This window comes from Ranitomeya imitator, chromosome 5 (assembly GCF_032444005.1).
Source record: "Ranitomeya imitator isolate aRanImi1 chromosome 5, aRanImi1.pri, whole genome shotgun sequence".
In the NCBI taxonomy this organism is placed as follows: domain Eukaryota; kingdom Metazoa; phylum Chordata; class Amphibia; order Anura; family Dendrobatidae; genus Ranitomeya; species Ranitomeya imitator.
The window spans coordinates 673,677,711-673,695,959 of NC_091286.1; the positions used below are offsets into that span (position 1 = coordinate 673,677,711).

Genomic DNA, 18,249 nt, shown 5'->3' on the forward strand with positions numbered 1-18,249 from the left:
CAGGCTGAGGCCTGTTGTATCGGTGTTGGAAAAATCGTCACTTGACAGGCATAAGTTTCATTGGTCTGTCTGCTAGCCTTGTTCTTTTTTTTATTACTTTAAAAATTCTACAAAACCCTAAAAAAATTAATATATTACATTACATTGCATTCCCAGTCCTCCTTCCAAGCTGATATAGACGCTTATCATGAACATTGTCTGTTGGATCCTCTGGTCCCTAAGGCTCCCTTGAGGTTAGATAGATAGATAGATAGATAGATAGATAGATAGATAGATAGATAGATAGATAATAGATAGATAGATAATAGATAGATAGATAGATAGATAGATAGATAGATAGATAGATAGATAGATACTTGCTATGCGCAAACTTTTTCCCCGTTCTCTTGAGCGGGGTGCACATAATTGTTGTGTATATTAATAATATCAATAATTTATTTTCATCTATATTTTGGTTTATTACAACATTCATGTCCACTATAATAATACGTGTATGGCTAATTAATTTATACCATCCTTGCCTGAAATAGTTGCATGTCCCTTAAGTCTCATTGGTTAAGCGGTATGGTGATGCTTTACCTATGACCTTATCGGTTTGCGTTCCATTGTTAAATGCTTTTTTTTACCAAAAACTGCTATTCATCATCCGCTCCTATACGGACAGGCAGCGCAGCATTGGATACTGACATGCGCAGTGCTGTGTCCGCATTACATCGCGTTCGCGATTACCCGCTTCCTGTCATGTGCGGTTGGGTCAGGAAGTGTATCTGCGGCTCAGCTGACACGCACGCCGACCATACTTGAGGCTCAACAGCGGGTTAAGGTATGTCTACCAACGAGGGACTATTAATCTCTAAAGGCGCAAACGAAAGCGCATGAGGGGGGCTTAAAATGGACGCAGCGTCTAATACTGTTTGACCATTCCGGCCCCATTTTAATGGCTACTACAATTTACCTCTACCATTTGAAGGAAGTACTTCCCCCTGGGCTCAGGGGTAATCTATATATTTAGGGAAACATGGGTGGTTCCAGGCAGCATCCACATATCTGAGCCTCCTGATGATCCGAATAGGTGAAATGCGTTGAGGCGTGTCTGGACAACAAACATGATGAGTGTCTTTCCTCACTTGCTGGTATCATATTTATGACATAATATGTAATACCAGTCTTTAATCAGTGCTGTATGTTGTTTGTTTTCAAAATCTGCTTTTCTTGTACAATATGGCCACCCACTTGGAGCTTATCATATGACATGTTTTCAATGATATTACTCGATCTGCAGGGTTTCCAAGGGTGAGCCATCGCGGAGTGGGGGCGCCATATCCGCTGAACAGTAGGGTGCCAACTCCCACAGCCAGGCAGGTTTGTGTATCAGTAGGGAACAGTATAGTGAGGCATTATATGTTTACAATCACTATTGCACTTGGTCCTTGTGTTTTTCACCCGGTCACGTTTATTTAGTATTGCCATAAGCCATTCAACATCCTTTATTGGCAATCCCTATTTTTTTTCCATTTTTTCTGGTGATGTGTAAAGGGTGGCCCACCTGTGACACCAGTCTAGGGCGCACCCAAGAGAGCCACCGAGGAGCGGGGGTGCCAGTCTCGTACTGAGTGTTAGGGTGCCAACCTCCGCTGACAGGCAGTGTTTATCATGCTACAGTGGTAGGGTTATTTAGTCAGCACGGTTGTGTGTTATGTTGATTGTGGCTGTACTGATGTGGCACACGCATGCCGCACGTGTGTCGCAAGTATTACACATATGGACACTGACATCTCCGGTACCGGAAATATCAGGACGTGTGAAAGAGGCCTTATAGCGGGTTTTTATGTATGGCAGCTGTCACACACTAGACGCTTTTTATTGCAAAAAATAGCTTTTGCATCACCACGTTTTAAGAGCTATAATTTTTCCATATTTTGGCCCACAGAGTCAAGTGAGATCTTGTTTTTTGCGGGTCGAGCTGACATTTTTATTTGTATCATTTTCGGGAACATGACATTTTTTGATCGCTTTCTATTCCGATTTTTGGGAAGCAGAATGAATAAAAACAAGCAAATCCATGAATTTCCTTTTTTGGGGTGAGGGGGTGTTTATACCGTTCCACGTTTGGTATAATTAATAAGGCAGTTTTATTGTTCGGGTCAGTACGATTACAGCGATACCTCATTTATATAGTTTTTTTTTATGTTTTGGTGCTTTTATGGAATAAAAACTATTTTATAGAAAAAAAAAAACTATTTTTTGCATCATTTTATTCTGAGAGCTAGAACTTTTTTATTTTTCTGCTGATTGAGCTGTATGGTGGCTTACTTTTTGCAGGACAGGATGACGTTTGCAGTGGTACCCTGTTTAATTATATCGGCTTTTTTGATCGTGTTTTATTTTACTTTTTGTTCAGCGGTATGATGATAAAGCATTGTTTTTCACCTTGTTTTTTTATTTTTTGTGGTGTTCACTAAAGGGGTTAAATAGTGGGACAATTTTATAGGTCGGGTCGTTGTGGATGCAGCAATACCAAATATGTGTACTTTTATTGTTTAGATTTTTTTTTCATTCAAATATTTATATAGTGATAGAAGATATATTTTTTTTTTTAGAATTATGATTTTTTTAAAAATAGTTTTACGATTATTTAAAAAAAAAATGTTTTTACTTTTTTCTAACTTTTTTATTTTGCCTCACTATGGGACAATCACTTTTTGCGGGCTGATCGCTTCGATAGCATGCAGATGATGCAGAATCTCCATGCTATGGAAACTGTCAGCGCTGCACTGACAGGGAGACTTGCTGATCATGCGCTGCGCATGACCAACAAGTTTCCTTGCTCTGGTGACCTGGAAGTAGTTATGACGACATCCACTCACCATGACATTGATCGGGACTCCGCATCACGCCGTGGAGTCTCTGATCCAAGGGCAGAGGGGCTACCAGCCCTGTGTCGGCTTCCGGAATGCTGCAATCGTGTTCAATTGCAGTATTTCGGTGGTTAAATTGCCGGGAGCGGTCTGTGACCGCTCCTGGCACCTAGTGTCGGGTGTCAGCTGTCACAATCAGCTGACACCTGGCGGCAATCATCTGTGCACCACCTTTGAGCGCGGCCAATCGCTGAGACATAATATTCCCTTCATGGTCAAATAGTCCCAGGTCACATGGATGGAATATTACGTCTGATGTCAGAAAGGGGTTATTGAAATAACATGCAATTTAACTATTTAAAAATCATACAATGTGATTCTCTTTGTTTTTTCAGTGTATCAAATACTTATTTTCCCCGCTGTATATGTATGTGGATATGCACAGCTCTGACAAAAATTAAGAGACCACCACATCGAAACCCTGTCGTGGGCAGCCCAATCTCCAGACCTGAACCCCATTGAAAACCTCTGGAATGTAATTAAGAGGATGATGGATAGTCACAAGTCATCAAACAAAGAAGAACCGCTTACATTTTTGCGCCAGAAGCAGTGTGAAAGAAAGGTGGAAAGCATGCCAAGACGCAGGAAAGCTGTGATTAATAATCATGGTTATTCCACAAAATATTGATTTCTGCTCTTCCTGAGATAAAACATTAGTATTGTTGCTTCTACATGATTATGAACTTGTTTTCTTTGCATTATTTGAGGTCTGGTTATTTTTCTTTATTTTGACCATTTCTCCTTTTCAGAAAAAAATACAAAATTTTTTGCTTGGAAATTCGGAGACATGTTGTCAGAAGTTTATAGAATAAAAGAACAATTTACATTTTACTCAAAAATACACTTATAGTAAAGAGAAAAATCAGACAAACTGAACATTTTGCAGTGGTCTCTTAATTTTTGCCAGAGCTGTGTACATACATACACTGCATATGACGTGATGGAGCAGGTGGGGTTTATCTGCCAGTTCAACAGAGATGCACATAAGCAGATGTGCGATGCCTAAACGGCAATGTTCAATCTTACTTGCACCTTGTCCTTTCTCGGGCACATAACCACTGAGATCTGGGTCAACAGACTGGACCAGGGGCAAGAACTGGCACAGTTTGCACTGTCGTGCCCAGCCTCCAGTATCATATCAGAAAGGGTGTTCACTATTTGGACAACCCTTTCTTAAAGGTAACTTGTCACCCCCAAAATCAAAGGTGAGCTAAGGCCACCAGCATCAGGGGCTTATCTATGGCATTCTGTAATGCTGTAGATTAGCCCCCAATGTATCCTGAAAGATGAGAAAAAGAGGTTAGATTATACTCACCCAGGGGCAGTCCCGCTGCGGTCCAGGGCCTCCCATCTTCTTATGATGATGTCCTCATCTTGTATTCATGCTGAGGCACGGGCGCAGGCGTACTTTATCTGCCCTGTTGAGGACAGAGAAAAGTACTGCAGTGTGCAGGCGCCAGGAAAGGTCAGAGAGGCCCAGCACCTGCGCACTGCAGTACTTTGCTCTGCCTCAACAGGACAGGTAAAGTACGCCTGCGCCGGAGCCGGAGTGTGAAGAAAAGAAGAGGACGTCATCCTTTGAAGATGGGAGGCGCCAGACCGGACCGCGACGCCCATCGGACTGGACTGGGACCGCCCCTGGGTGAGTATAATATAAACTCTTTTTGTCATCTTTCAGGATACATTGGGGGCTCATCTACAGCATTACAGAATGCTGTAGATAAGCTCCAGATGCCAGTGGGCTTAGCTCACCTTCAATTTTGGCGTGTGACAGGTTCCCTTTAAATACTATATTCTTATGTAAAAGCATAATAATCTCAGCACCCATACCGGCATCAATCCAACAATATCAACGACAGGTATACCAATTCTTATGTGACATAATAATGTCATGTGGGATCCAGCAACGACATCACATGGATTGTACCCATGTAGGAGATGAGCATAAGGCCTTTTTATTTCACAGGGGAAATGTAGTATTTAAGAAGGGGATGCCTGAGTAGTGAAAAACCCTTTCTAACGCAACTTTTTTTTTCACTCTTTATTTCAGTCTTCTTAGGGGACTTGAGCAAGAAATACATTTTTATATTTTTTTATACGTTGTTTTTATTTATTAATTTTTTTATTATTTTTTTAGGAAACTAAAACCTGCAGTCATCTGATTGCTTATGTACTGTAATTCTACACTTTAACAGTGTATAGTAAAAATCATAATCTCCTTTGAATCCCTGTTGCTCGAGTAGAATCCGATCATATTATGATCATAGCGCAGGTTAACCAACCAGCCAAAAATTCCAAGGATCGTAACAGGACTCTTTTTTTCCCATGTCCATAACAAAAAAAAAAAAATATTCCATCATTTTTTGAGGCTTAGGAAACTTATACAAATTATTTTTACTGTAATTATCACTTTACAGTTAACAGTGAATGCAGATAATGCTCTGATATCAGAATTATTGGCTGCGGACATGTTTCACTTATAAGCATAATGATTGTTTATGGTTCTCCAATGTGTCGATATAAAAAACATTGCCTATGATTTTTGGTAAGCTGCCTAGAAAAAAAATAAAAAGTCAAGTTGTCAACCATGTCATCGCGTTCAAATTCGACTGCGCTCTTTTAGATAATCGCATAAGTTGAGCTGTAGAATTCTTGGGAGCATTTGGATGTGCTTACATGAATTCTTTTTCCTTTGTTCGCTTAAAATTTTTAGGAGCAAAATCAACGAAAACAATAAAATACATTTAATTTTTACAAACATTTATTATAAAAAAAAATAATTTCAGAATATACAGTTCATTTAAATAATTTTTAATATTCACATTCAGTGACATTCTCCGCTTCAGGATCTACAGGGATCACCAGAAAACCAGCATGGACTTTAAAAAATTAGACAAACTTATTTTTAATTTATAACATATTTTGCTCTTTCACTACTGTCTTAAAATTTTACACAACCTCTTCACCTGTGAGTCTACCTGCAGCCACCACTGGAGGAAGAATTTTGTACGCTGTAAGCTCCTTAGCTCCCTCTAGAGGCAGTTGTAGACAGTCAGAACTTTATATTATAACTAGTGTTGAGCATTCCGATACCGCAAGTATCGGAATTCCGATACCGAGATCCGATACTTTTGTGGTATCGGGTATCAGTATCGGATCCATAGTGAGGTGCAAAATAAAGAATTAAAATAAAAAATATTGATATATTCACCTCTCCGGCGGCCCCTGGACATTACCGTGGGTAACCGGCAGGCTTCTTTGTTTAAAATGAGCGCGTTTAGGACCTGAGGAATGACGTCGCGGCTTCTGATTGGTCGCGTGCCACCCATGTGACCGCCACGCGACCAATCAGAAGCCGCGACGTCATTCTCAGGCACTAAACTCCTCATTCTAGGAATTTAGGACCTGAGGAATGACGTCGCGGCTTCTGATTGGTCGCGTGGCGGTCACATGGGCGGCACGCGACCAATCAGAAGCCGCGACATCATTCCTCAGGTCCTAAACGCGCTCATTTTAAACAAAGAAGCCTGCCGGTTACCCGCGGTAATGTCCAGGGGCCGCCGGAGAGGTGAATATATCAATATTTTTTATCTTAATTCTTTATTTTACACATTAATATGGATCCCAGGGCCTGAAGGAGAGTTTCCTCTCCTTCAGACCCTGGGAACCATCAGGATACATTCCGATACTTGGTGTCCCATTGACTTGTATTGGTATCGGATATCGGTATCGGCGATATCCGATACTTTTCGGGTATCGGCCGATACTATCCGATACCGATACTTTCAAGTATCGGACGGTATCGCTCAACACTAATTGTAACTCCATATTTATGCAGGAGATTTAGAACTCTGTACCGAAAATGTTTTCTATCTGTAATTCCAGAAGAAGTAGTAGAGCGGAACAGTCAGCCGCTCTCCAGCTTAAAATGACAAATGACGAAGAGCAATCGATTCCAATTCTATTCACGGCACATGCAGACCAGATACAGTAGATTTTCATTAAAATAATTAGTGTAATACATGCAGCATGTCTCATGTTAGCAGTAAGAAAGTGTAGTCTATTTGCGATATATGGCACAGATCTCAAAGGGTTTGGGGGCATTTGTAGCCCCAAGTGCAGGGGTGAGGTCCAGTTTGGCTCCAGGTATGGGCTTGAAAGTGAAATTTTGTAATAATGTTGTAAAGAACAGGAACAGCTCCATTTTAGCCAAGGTTTCCCCAGCACAGCTTCGCTTACCTGTGAGAAAGAACAGACAACATTAAAAAAAAAAATGGTCGAGGACTTGAGACCACAACTAGAAAGTAATAACATTTTATAAATATTTGTTTTTTGGCTTTGGGGCTTTGATCTGTTGCGATTAATACTTTGCTTCTATTTGGAAACCCTACTAAAATTACACTTTTTTTGCCCCAATTGGTATCACCGACCTCTCAATAACATCTCACCATAATTCCTGAATTTCCATATTCTGTAAGGGGAGCCTGAGGTACAAACATGAATTTTAACAGAGCATCATTAAATGTTCCTGTATTGTATGCCACAGTTTAGTTGTGGTCATGTTGCATTTGTGCCTATGGGAAGGGGTTCAGGAAGGATCGCTCCAAGTTCTCTCTCCATCTTATGATGCTTGAGGCAGAAGGGAACTGGCTGTGTCTCTGGCTAGAAACACCAACTATGTCCTTCTCTCAACTCCAGTCTCTGACATCATCTTGCAGCCAAGCCCTGGCATCTATAAGACCCTGCGGTATTAGGAGCTTGGAATATATTACTTAAACAATAAGAGACAAACTTTACTTTTGGCTAAGAAAAATACCATCTCACCTAGGGATATTATGAACCACCATACGAAGGCCTCAAATGCCCCAATAACAGTGCATCAGTCACGACTTCCATGAATTGTAGTATCAGCCTCCTCGTAATACTGTGTCAACCACAGCTTCCCAAATAATATCAGACCATAATATCAGGCATCAGCCATAACATTACATGTGAAATTATGGCGCTATATAATTAAATAAAATAAATAAACCTCAGATACCCAAATAACATTTTGTCAGAGGGCCCCGTGTATAGTTCTAACCCCTGCACACTAGGACACAGGGGTCTCACCTCCTGTCTGCCAGTCATAAACTCTGCTTTATGAGCACATCCATGGTGGGCTGATAGGGGAAAAAGAACAAGTGTCTTCTGTACCACTGAGTCATATTTTGGAGTAGGAAGCTGAGAAGAGGACTGTGGACAAGTCTGACAATTACAGCCTTTGCTCAAAAATTTGGAAGATTTTTTAACAAAATAAAGCTTATTTTATGTTAAATGAGTTGTTCACTACTTGAAAACCCCCTTCTTAATCTGAATGTTTGATCTCAGTAAAATAACTCTTATGTTCATCTCCTGTGCCTGCACTGTTCCAGCCATGTCGGCACTGGCTTTCGCAGGGCTCACGTGAGATTATGTCATGTGATCCCTGAGGCCAATCACCACTAGTTTGACTCTCCCTTCGCTCGGACGTAGCAGACCCTAAGAGGAAGTAATTGGCCGAACGCAACACTGATTTCCTCCTGATGTCTCAAGAAGTAGAGTAAAGCCAGCAGTGATTGGCCAAAGGGATCATGTGAGCCCCGGGAGAGCCAGTGCAGACACCGTTGGAATGGCACTGGCACAGGAGATATTTAGAAATCCAGGGTCACATGGCCGTATGTTCTCTCATGTGAAAGAATTGGGACAATTATGCTAATGTCACTCTGATCAAACCTTAGTTGGTCCTATTTTCTCTCATGAGAAAATCATATCACAGTTTCAGAGAAGACAGAGAATGTAATATCTCTATCTTCTCCATTGCCTATGTCTGCGGTAATTGGACAGTCAATGCTTCACATCCACCTCTTGAGTTGTGTGGGTGCATGGTCCAAATATCAGAGTCACTTGTAGCATGCCACAATTTTTTTCTGATGCCGAATCGGCATAAGAGGAAAGGTGCGGATCAGCACTACCCCACAGTACTCTTCCGAGTACTATCTGATAAAACATCAGATAGCTCTCGGCCTCGATTTACGCTTTTGTAAGCAAGCCCTAAGTGTTATTTTTACTGGGGGGAAACATGCGGATTTAAACAGGGTTGTCCCCAATTATGCAGGTATCAGCACATTGTGCATGTACAGGTACCCCAGTTTTGGCATCTGTCTTAGTCATGTTTCTCTGGTCTTATATAGTGATTTACACTATGAAGTAACTCTAGTTTCACCCACACCTTCAAGTGGCCAGCTTTCAAGGTTGTATGAAACTGAGATATCATGGAGTCATCAGACCAGGGGCTGTAAACCCCTAGAATAGAAAAGCCACAAGGATTTAGATCAAACCACCACAGGCAGAGTTTCAGTAATCCTTAATGTTTTACATTGACAAACTGCACACATATAGAGGCTTAGAACTGTTTGTGAAGTGAATAAACAAACATTTCTCAAGATTGTGTCACAATGAGCATTGTCTGTCACATCTGTAAATGTTTTACAAGAAATGCAGCTATGTGATTTTCTGAATGCATTCGGTATAGAGTATTTTAATCTGGATTCCAAATCGCCATTTGTATATTCACCATTTGTACATTTGAGGCAGCCAAAGTTATGACTCTCAAGGAGAGAAACTAATATAGTCACCAAATAAATATTTGTAATGAACTACTGAGCCAAACTAACAGCATTGATTTACAAATTTATATGAAGTGTATTGTGTCCAATGTGAGCAACCAGGCAACACAAAAAGGAGCTTTTCAAGTGAGATCTTTAAGGTACACAAATGTTATGAAGTCTTTGCCCACAAGGATGTGGTTTCCCCAATGGGGGGTACCTTTTTAAAAAAAATATACTATTGCCATCACAGCCCCCCTTGCTCAAAATTATGGGGCCTATAAAAGTACAGAACACATTCACCCAGGTCATGTCGTCAGAGTTAAGGAAGAGACATTGCAGGAAACAGAGTTAAGAAGTAGGCCCAATGTAGGGGTGTGGGTCTCTAAGACTTGTAATGGAGGGCATGAGCTGACAAACAATTCCCCAATGTGGGGTCCTTTCTTTGCTAAATAAAATAGTGCCATCACAGCCGCCTTGCCCAAAATGCACCGTACAGAGCATATTCACCCTGGTGATCTAGTGGCAGTTAAAGGACACATTGCAGGAGACAGAGTTAAGAAGTAGGCCCCCCTGTATTATCATGCCCAATTCCCCAATAGGGAGTCCTTTCTTGACTAAATAAAGTAGTGCCATCACAGCCCCCTTCCCCAAAATGCACCAGCCTATAACAGTACAGAGTACGTTCACCCTGGTCATCTAGTGGTTCTGGATGATGAGGATGAGGATGACGATAAGGAGGAGGATAACAACAAAGGGACCAAATCTGGAAGCATATACCCATGTGTGGTTGTGAAGAGGTGCATGAGAATACACCTCCCCAAAACAGAGAATGTATTTGAGGCTATGTTTCACTGTTTTCACTTGGTGGTGTACAGAAATCTTTCCCAATCCAGCCCTTGTTCATTTTTATAAGAGTTAGACTGTCAACATTTTCAGTTGACAGGCGGATGGACTTATCTCTTATAATTCAACCAGCAGCACTAAAACCCCGCTCTGACAGAATACTAGCAGCAGGTCAGGCCAGCACCTCCAAGGCGTAGAGAGCCAGTTCATGCCACCTGTCCAGCTTGGATACCCAATAATTAAATGGCACAGAGGAATCACGGAGGAAGTTTGCACGATCTGCAAAGTACTCCCTCACCATCTTCCCAAACATTGCACTTCTTGTGACAGCACCCCATGCCTCTGTGCTGTCATGATTGGAAGGTCTGAGAAAACGGTCCCAGGACTTTGCCATTGTTCCGCTGCCTGAGCTGGATTGTACTTCTGTCTCTCTCGCTTGGACTCCTTGGTTGTACAACAAACTCTGACGTCTGATGCCAGCATTCTCACATGGGAATTTTCTAAGTAATTCTGCTACAAGGGCCCTCTGGTACTGCAAAATTTTAGTACATCTCTCTGCCTCTGGTAGAAGAGATTGAAAGTTCTCCTTGTAGAGTGGGTCTAGAAGTGTCACCAACTAGTAATGAATGTCACCCAAAATTTTTATAATGCAAGGGTCAAGTGAAACGCAGCGCAACATAAAGTAAGCCATGCGTGCAAGACTGCTAACAGGCAAGACTTTTGTGTCCTAACCAACAGGATGACTAACCATGCTGTCCTCCTCATTCTCCTCCTCCCCGTCCTCAGGCCATCCCCACTGAACAGACGATATGACAGCTGTGTTTGTAGTACTGTCTATAGTGCATGAAAGTAGTTCCTGTTCTTCCTCCTCCTCTTCCTCCTCATTGCCTACCAATCCACGTTGAGAAGACATGAAGCTAGGCTGAGTGTAATCCCCCATATGGTTCCTTGCTCCATGTCCTCGTGCTCTGCCTGCAATGCATCCTCTATAATTGTGAGCAGAGAGGTTTTCAGAATGCTGAGAAGCTAAATGGTGATGCTAATTATGGCATCATCGCCGCTCACCATCTTGGTGCTGTCCTCAAAGTTTTGGAGGATGGTACATATGTCAGACATCATGTCCAATCCTGAGGTCTTATGTGTGGAGTCTGAACTGAATATCGACGGCAACTGCCCTCTTCTGCTCACAAATCCTTTCCAACATAAGCAGCATTGAGTTCCAGCACGTGGGGACATCACACACCAGCCGGTGAGCTGGAAGCTGCAAGCGTTGCTGAAGCATGGCAATGGCGGCTGAAGCTGTAGCTGACTTTCTAAAATGGGCAGACAGATGGCATACTTCCACTAGCAGATTCGGCAGCTCCGGGTAGCTTTTCAGAAAGTGTTGAACCACGAGGTAAAGCACATGGGCCAAGCAAGGTACGTGTGTGAGCTCACCTTGCCTCAGAGCCGTCACCAGGTTATGGACATTGTCACACACGACCATGCCTGGCTGTGGATTCAGCAGTGTCATCCAAACATCTCACTGCTCTTTCAGCGCTGTCCACAACTCTTCTGCGTTCTGCAGTTTGTCACCTATGCAGATTAGCTTCAGTACAGCCTGTTGCTGCTTGGCTGAGGCAGTGCATCCAGCTTCTGACTGATGTGTTGATTTCAGAGATGGAGGATGAAGAGGAGGAGGAGGTACAGGAGATGTAGACTTTGGGGGCAACCCTGATTGACGTAGGGCCAGCAATCCTCGGCGTGGGGAGGATGTGTTCCATCCCAAGGTCCGACTGTGTCCCGAAAGCCACTATGTTAACCCAGTGTGCCATCAGTGAGATGTACCATCCCTGCCCACAAGCACTTGTCCATTTGTCCGTGGTTAGGTCTACTTTCCCTGTAACAGCATTGCTGAGGGCACTGGTAATGTTGTGGGACACATGCTGGTGTAATGCCAGTACGGCACACCGGGAGAAATAGTGGCGACTGGGGACCGAGTATCTTGGACGGCCGCCGCCATCAGGTTGCAGAAAGCTTCCATCTCAACAAGCCTAAAAGGCAGCATTTCTAGCACAAGCAGAAGAGAAAGATTAGAATTTAGGACTCTGGCCTGTGGGGCGTTGGCTGGGAATTTCTGCTTGCGTTCCAAAGACTGGGTTATAGACAACTGTAGGCTGTGCTGGGACAAGGATGTGAACGGGCTTGATGATGGTGCTGCTTGACTGTGAGCCACAATAAGTGCAGGGATAGCGGCATCTTCTCGTGCATGGTGTACTGGGGATTGGTTTCTACGCAAAACAGTGGAAGAAGCAGTGGTGTGACCTGCAGACAGTGGTCCTGGAGCCTGGGGTTCGGCCCACAAAGTTGGGTGCTTTGCTGCCATGTGCCTGATCATGCTGGTGGTGGTCAGACTAGTTGCTTTGCTACCCCTGCTGATGCAGGCATGGCAGGTGCTGCAAATGGCCTGTTTAAGGTTATTGACAGAGTCTTTAAAAAATAACCAGACTCCGGAAAATCTAACAGTTGGAATGGCAACTTCCCTCATGTTGGTGTTACGGGGAACGGATGCACACCTTCTATCTCTGACCACCACACTGCTTCTTCATGCCTGTTGGGGGGATATGCCTCCTTCCTATGTGTGCTGCTGCCCTCGCTCTGCATATCCTCCTGCCAGGTTAGGTCAGTCACATAGTCATCCACCACCTCATCTCCCACATTCGCACCCTGCTCCTCTTCCTGACTTTCTGGCAATTGTGTCTCATCATCGTAGACCTCTTGTGACACTTTCCCACCATCACCTTCGAGTGACCGGGGCTGGTCAAAGCTTTGGGCATCTCTACATGCAATCTCATCTGTCCCCACTTCAAGTTAACCAGCCGAGAGTTCAGAATCTTGAAATGGAAAACTGAACAGCTCTTCAGAGTGTCAAAGTGTGGGATCAGTTGTCTCAGGGCACTCGGCATGATGGGAGGAAGGAGGATCAGGGTGAGGAATATCAGGGCCACACTCATGGCTACTCAGACTTGACCGTGTGGAAACCATGGTGGTGGTGGTGGTGGTGGCTAAGTGACTGGAAGCATTATCCGCTATCCAACCAAAAACCATTTCACACTGCTCTGGCTTCAATAGTGGTGTGCTGCGATCTCCTAGAAACTGGGACATGAAGGTCGAGCGAGAAGATGTGGGTCTTTGTTGTTGCCCACTTTCACCTAGGCCACAGCCTCGTCCTCTGCATGCACCATCATCATCACGTCCACTTCCCCATCCCTTGCCTTGGCCATTTTAAATGGACTAATACTGTTTCAAATGCTCAACATTTTATTAGTAGCAAAATAATATCTGATCAGTATGCCTGCATATCTACGATTTTTCAAACCCAAACACCAGGCAGGCCTCAGCCTGACATAACACACTGTATTCAATTTTGGGGGGCTTTTTTGTGAAGTTAATTTATGCAAAATAGTGCTGTATATAAGTAGAGTAACAAACAGCAAAAAAGGGGTCCACCGGTCTACAATGCACAAACTTGGAGCTCGCAGATATATGAGGGCTTGTACAAAAGAAAAAGAGAAAAGAAGCGCAATAAATGTGCACACTCAGCTGCAATTTAGAAAATGTGAACAATGCTTTATTGAGGCCGAAAAACACAGTGCCTATACATATAAAAACATTTAAAACAGCATGTAAAAACATACCCAAACATGTTACTACCGTACCCTCTGGATAAAGGAATACGGTCAGAAAGGGGGTTTTCTGCTTTTATATATCTCGCCGCTCTGTTACAATCTGGAGGAACAGCCCCACTTCACAGCGCATGTGCCCCTAGCTGCACTAGGTAGGTTATCTAGACACCTGCGGTAAGAGTAGAGCGCACGCGCGGCACCATAGAATCACGGCACATCCTGTGGAATCCAGCACAGCGCAGGTGCTTGGAACAGCATTTCAGGCTGGAATGGATTATTTCAACAGCTCTGAGTACTAGCGGCGGCGATGGGGGCGTGTCGCTTAGCAGCGGCCGCTGCTCACGCTGGCACATGCACGTGGGTCAGTCACCGCTGATAGGGGGATAGGACATTGCAAGTTTTTTATCTGTCCTCTGACCGCCATACTGGGACTTTCATTACATCATGTGGATTCCCCTGATTCATTCTGACAGACTGCTCTCATAGGTCAATGTCTGCCGGACGCAGGTGCCGGCAGTCAATTGACTAATCACATAAGTGCACTTATGACATATATACCTAACGGGACTGACAGTCCATCACTTCCCCTGACGAAGCTACCGTGAGTAGCGATACGCGTAGGGAGCCAGTGGATTCCATACAGACTAGGGAGTATCACCATTTATGCTGTCATTATGTTAATGTGCTGCAGGCACTCTGGTGGGGCTATTCCCAGCAGTGTCACGGCTTTGTTAAAACTTCAGCTTCATTGTTTAGTCAGCTGAGCCTCCATTCAGTGAATCATCCACTAGCTGTGGCAGTGTGTTATTTTATTATATTTTCTCTATTGGAAAGCCCTGATCCTTATGCCTTGCAAGCATTGTGTGTGCACTGCCTATTACAACGTTGTTTTTTTTTTTCTTTTCTCATACACTCACCATTTAGTCTTGGGAGCCATTGGGCCCCATTCAGACTAGTGAGCATTATTATTCACGCTGTCATTTTGTTATTGTGCTGCTAACATTGTGCACACGATATGCTGTAGGCATTGTGGCGGGGCAATTCCCAGCAGCGTCACAGCTTTGTAAAGCTCTTGCTTTACTCACTAAGTCAACTTAGCTTCCATCTAGTGAATCCGACACCAGCTGTGACAGCGCTTTATTTCATCATATCTTTTACCATTGAGAAGCCTTGATTTTCATGCCCTGCAGCATTTTGTGTGCCCCATTTATTAAAACATCTTTTCTATATACTCACCATCTAGTCTTGAGGGATTATTTCTCCCTATGGGGTCTGCTTTTTGACTGTATTGCTTTATCCAGAGGGTACGGTAGTGATATGTTTGGGTATGTTTTTACATGCTGTTTTAAATGTTTTTATATGTATAGGCACTGTGTTTTTCGGCCTCAATAAAGCATTGTTCACATTTTCTAAATTACAGATGAGTGTGCACATTTATTGCGCTTCTTTTCTCTTTTTCGTTTGTACAAGTATTTATTAGCGCATATGTAGCACCTGGCATCTATCATAGACGTTATTTCAGTGGTGCCCGCTCACATATTCTTTTTTTCGATATATGAGGGCTGTCACGGAAATAACACACCAGCAAATAGGTGGCCTTTTTATGTTTTTTATGCTAAATAGTTAGTGCTGTATATAATTACAGTAACAGACAGTAAAAAAAAAAATTGGTCCACCGGCCTACAATGATCAAACTTGGAACATTCAGATATATGAGGGCTGTCACGGAAATAACACACTGCCAAATATGTGGCCTTTTTATTTTTTTATGCTAAATAGTGCTGTATATAACTAGAATAACAGACAGCAAAAAAAATGGTACACCGGCCTACAATGACCAAACTTGGAGCACGCCGATATATGAGGGCTGTCACGGAAATACCAAACTGGCAAATATATGGCCTGTTTTTTTTTTTAAAGCAAAATAGTGCTGTATATAATCAGAGTAACAGACAGCTAAAATAATGGCAAAACGGCCTAAAATGCCAAAACTTGGAGCACGCAGTTATATGAAGCTTTTTTGGTGAATTTAAAACACCAAAAAAAAAAAAAGAAGTGTCACAACAAGGCTAGAACACACAACTATGCTACGTATGCCTGACAAACTAAGAAACCACCGGAGACTAGACGGAGGTGGACATGACTTGGGGATGGGTGGACTGAGAACTCCTGCAGCCTTTGTTTGTATTGCAGTGTAGATTTTAAACAAGAGTGTTGTTGCTTTAAGAGGAAGGAGTTTAGATGTTTGTGCCTGGTGTATTACTGTGAGGAGGGTGGGGCTTATATAGGGGAGGCAACTCTGGCTCTCCCTCTTTCTCTCACACGATGGACAGGAGGAAACATTGGAGGAAACATGTCTGCAGTTTCAGGGAGTATAATACTGGGATTATCACCTCACATTATAGCTGATAGGAGCGCATTCACATCACACATCATGTATTAGTGTAGTATCAGCTCCTACATCCTATATGGGATCAATTTTACCTCAGAAATTCATGTAGCCGCCATGTTCCCTCATGTGTACCTCCCTGCAGACATGGCTGATATACTACTCCACATTCATCATGTATTAGTGTAGTCTCAGCTCTTACATCTTATTTGGGAGCAATATTACCTCAGAGATTCATGTAGCTGCCATGTTCCCTCATGGGTCTGTTACAAGTTGCCTCACACACTGCAGAGACAGCTCCTGTGTGACCTCCTTACAGACATGGCTGTTGTGTCTTATTTCTGCTGTATTATACAGAGTCTTCATGAGCTTTGGGTATCTGTGTAGTGGGTCAGAGCATTGGCACATACAGTGTCTGCTATTGGTAGCGTGGAGCTGGGCAGTTACAGGGAATAGTCACTGGTGAGAGGGAGCAGTAGTAAAGGGATGGTATATATATACCTTATATATATGAGGGTAAGCGGCTTCATGTCTGTGCATTGCATGCTGCTTTCTGCTGATTCCTCCCTCTCCATTTATGGAGTCTGGTGACCTGTATGTGACCTCATCTCTGCTGCAGTACAGTCTGATGATGCTGGGTGAAAACCAGGTTACTCTCACTATCTAGATGTGATATATGAGTAAAGGCTCCATCTCCGCAGTATGCTTATCATGTATACAGACTTTGAGTACATGTTAGATCACGGGTCTCCAGGTTATTTTCCTTGCTGCACATATAATCTGTACATGACTTCCAAATCCGTGCTTTATTTCTGGAGATATGGCAGCCTTTAGTCCTATTATGTTGCATGCTGTCCTGCCTGATATATCCACCCCTTTTTCTGTATATACTTATGGCTGCAGGCAGCTTATCACAAGCCTGAGTGGATTACCTGGAGCCTTGCTACATATATTTTATCAGGTGTCAATAATTATTCAGGGAGTAATTCAGCACAAGGTGGGGTGGAGAGTGGGCACTAATAACTCAGCACATGGCGGGGGCAGTGAGTGGGCACTAATAACTCATCACATGGCGGGCAGTGAGTGGGCACTAATAGCTCAGCACATGGTGGTATGGTGAGTGGGCACTAATAACTCAGCACATGGCGGGCAGTGAGTGGGCACTAATAACTCAGCACATGGCGGGCAGTGAGTGGGCACTAATAACTCAGCACATGGCGGGCAGTGAGTGGGCACTCCTAGTGTGATGCTGCACCTTGCTCTGGAGAACACATCATGGGCCCAGTTTTCAGCCCTGTCTCTCGTCTAGTGTATGTAGGTAGTGTGACTGACTGGGGACACAGACCTTGCAGTTTTCTGCACATACACTTATGGCTGCAGGCATCTTATACTAGACCTACATATTATATTTTCTTACGATGTATGTGCAGCTGGTGATTAGAGAGCCTGTCTGTAACTGCTGTAGAGGAGCAGGCGGCTTCTTTATTGTTACAGCATATAACAGCATTGCCCATCATCGAATGTATCTGACCTTATGATGGGACATTTTCCAGGATCAACTTGTAATATGCCTTGGTTGTAAACTTACATGGTGTTTTCATCTTCACTTATCCCACATCTTGTGCAGTTGGGGGGCGGTCCTTGAAGTTGGTTATAAATTGGTTTGGGGGATCCATTGGGATATGGATTCCTCTTTTTGGAATTTAATTTGGTTCTTGATCTGGTGAATGGTAGAGGGCATTTTCAGCAAGGGTTTGTTGAATCCTCAGGAAGTTCAAGTGAACATTGGAAACCTGTGGTTATGG

The 18,249-nt window shown here is 43.2% G+C and overlaps 1 protein-coding gene across 1 annotated transcript in view; it reads right to left on the minus strand.

The window, feature by feature from the left end:
- Positions 1-6,527: 6,527 nt before the first annotated feature.
- LOC138638763 (cytochrome P450 2C14-like) overlaps positions 6,528-18,249 on the minus strand; it is an 84,114-nt gene continuing 72,392 nt past the window's right edge. Inside the window, exon 10 of the mRNA XM_069728324.1 lies at positions 6,528-7,157. Within this exon, the coding sequence (XP_069584425.1) occupies positions 6,979-7,157 (179 nt within the window). The 3' untranslated portion in view covers positions 6,528-6,978. The remainder of the gene's footprint in view (positions 7,158-18,249) is intronic.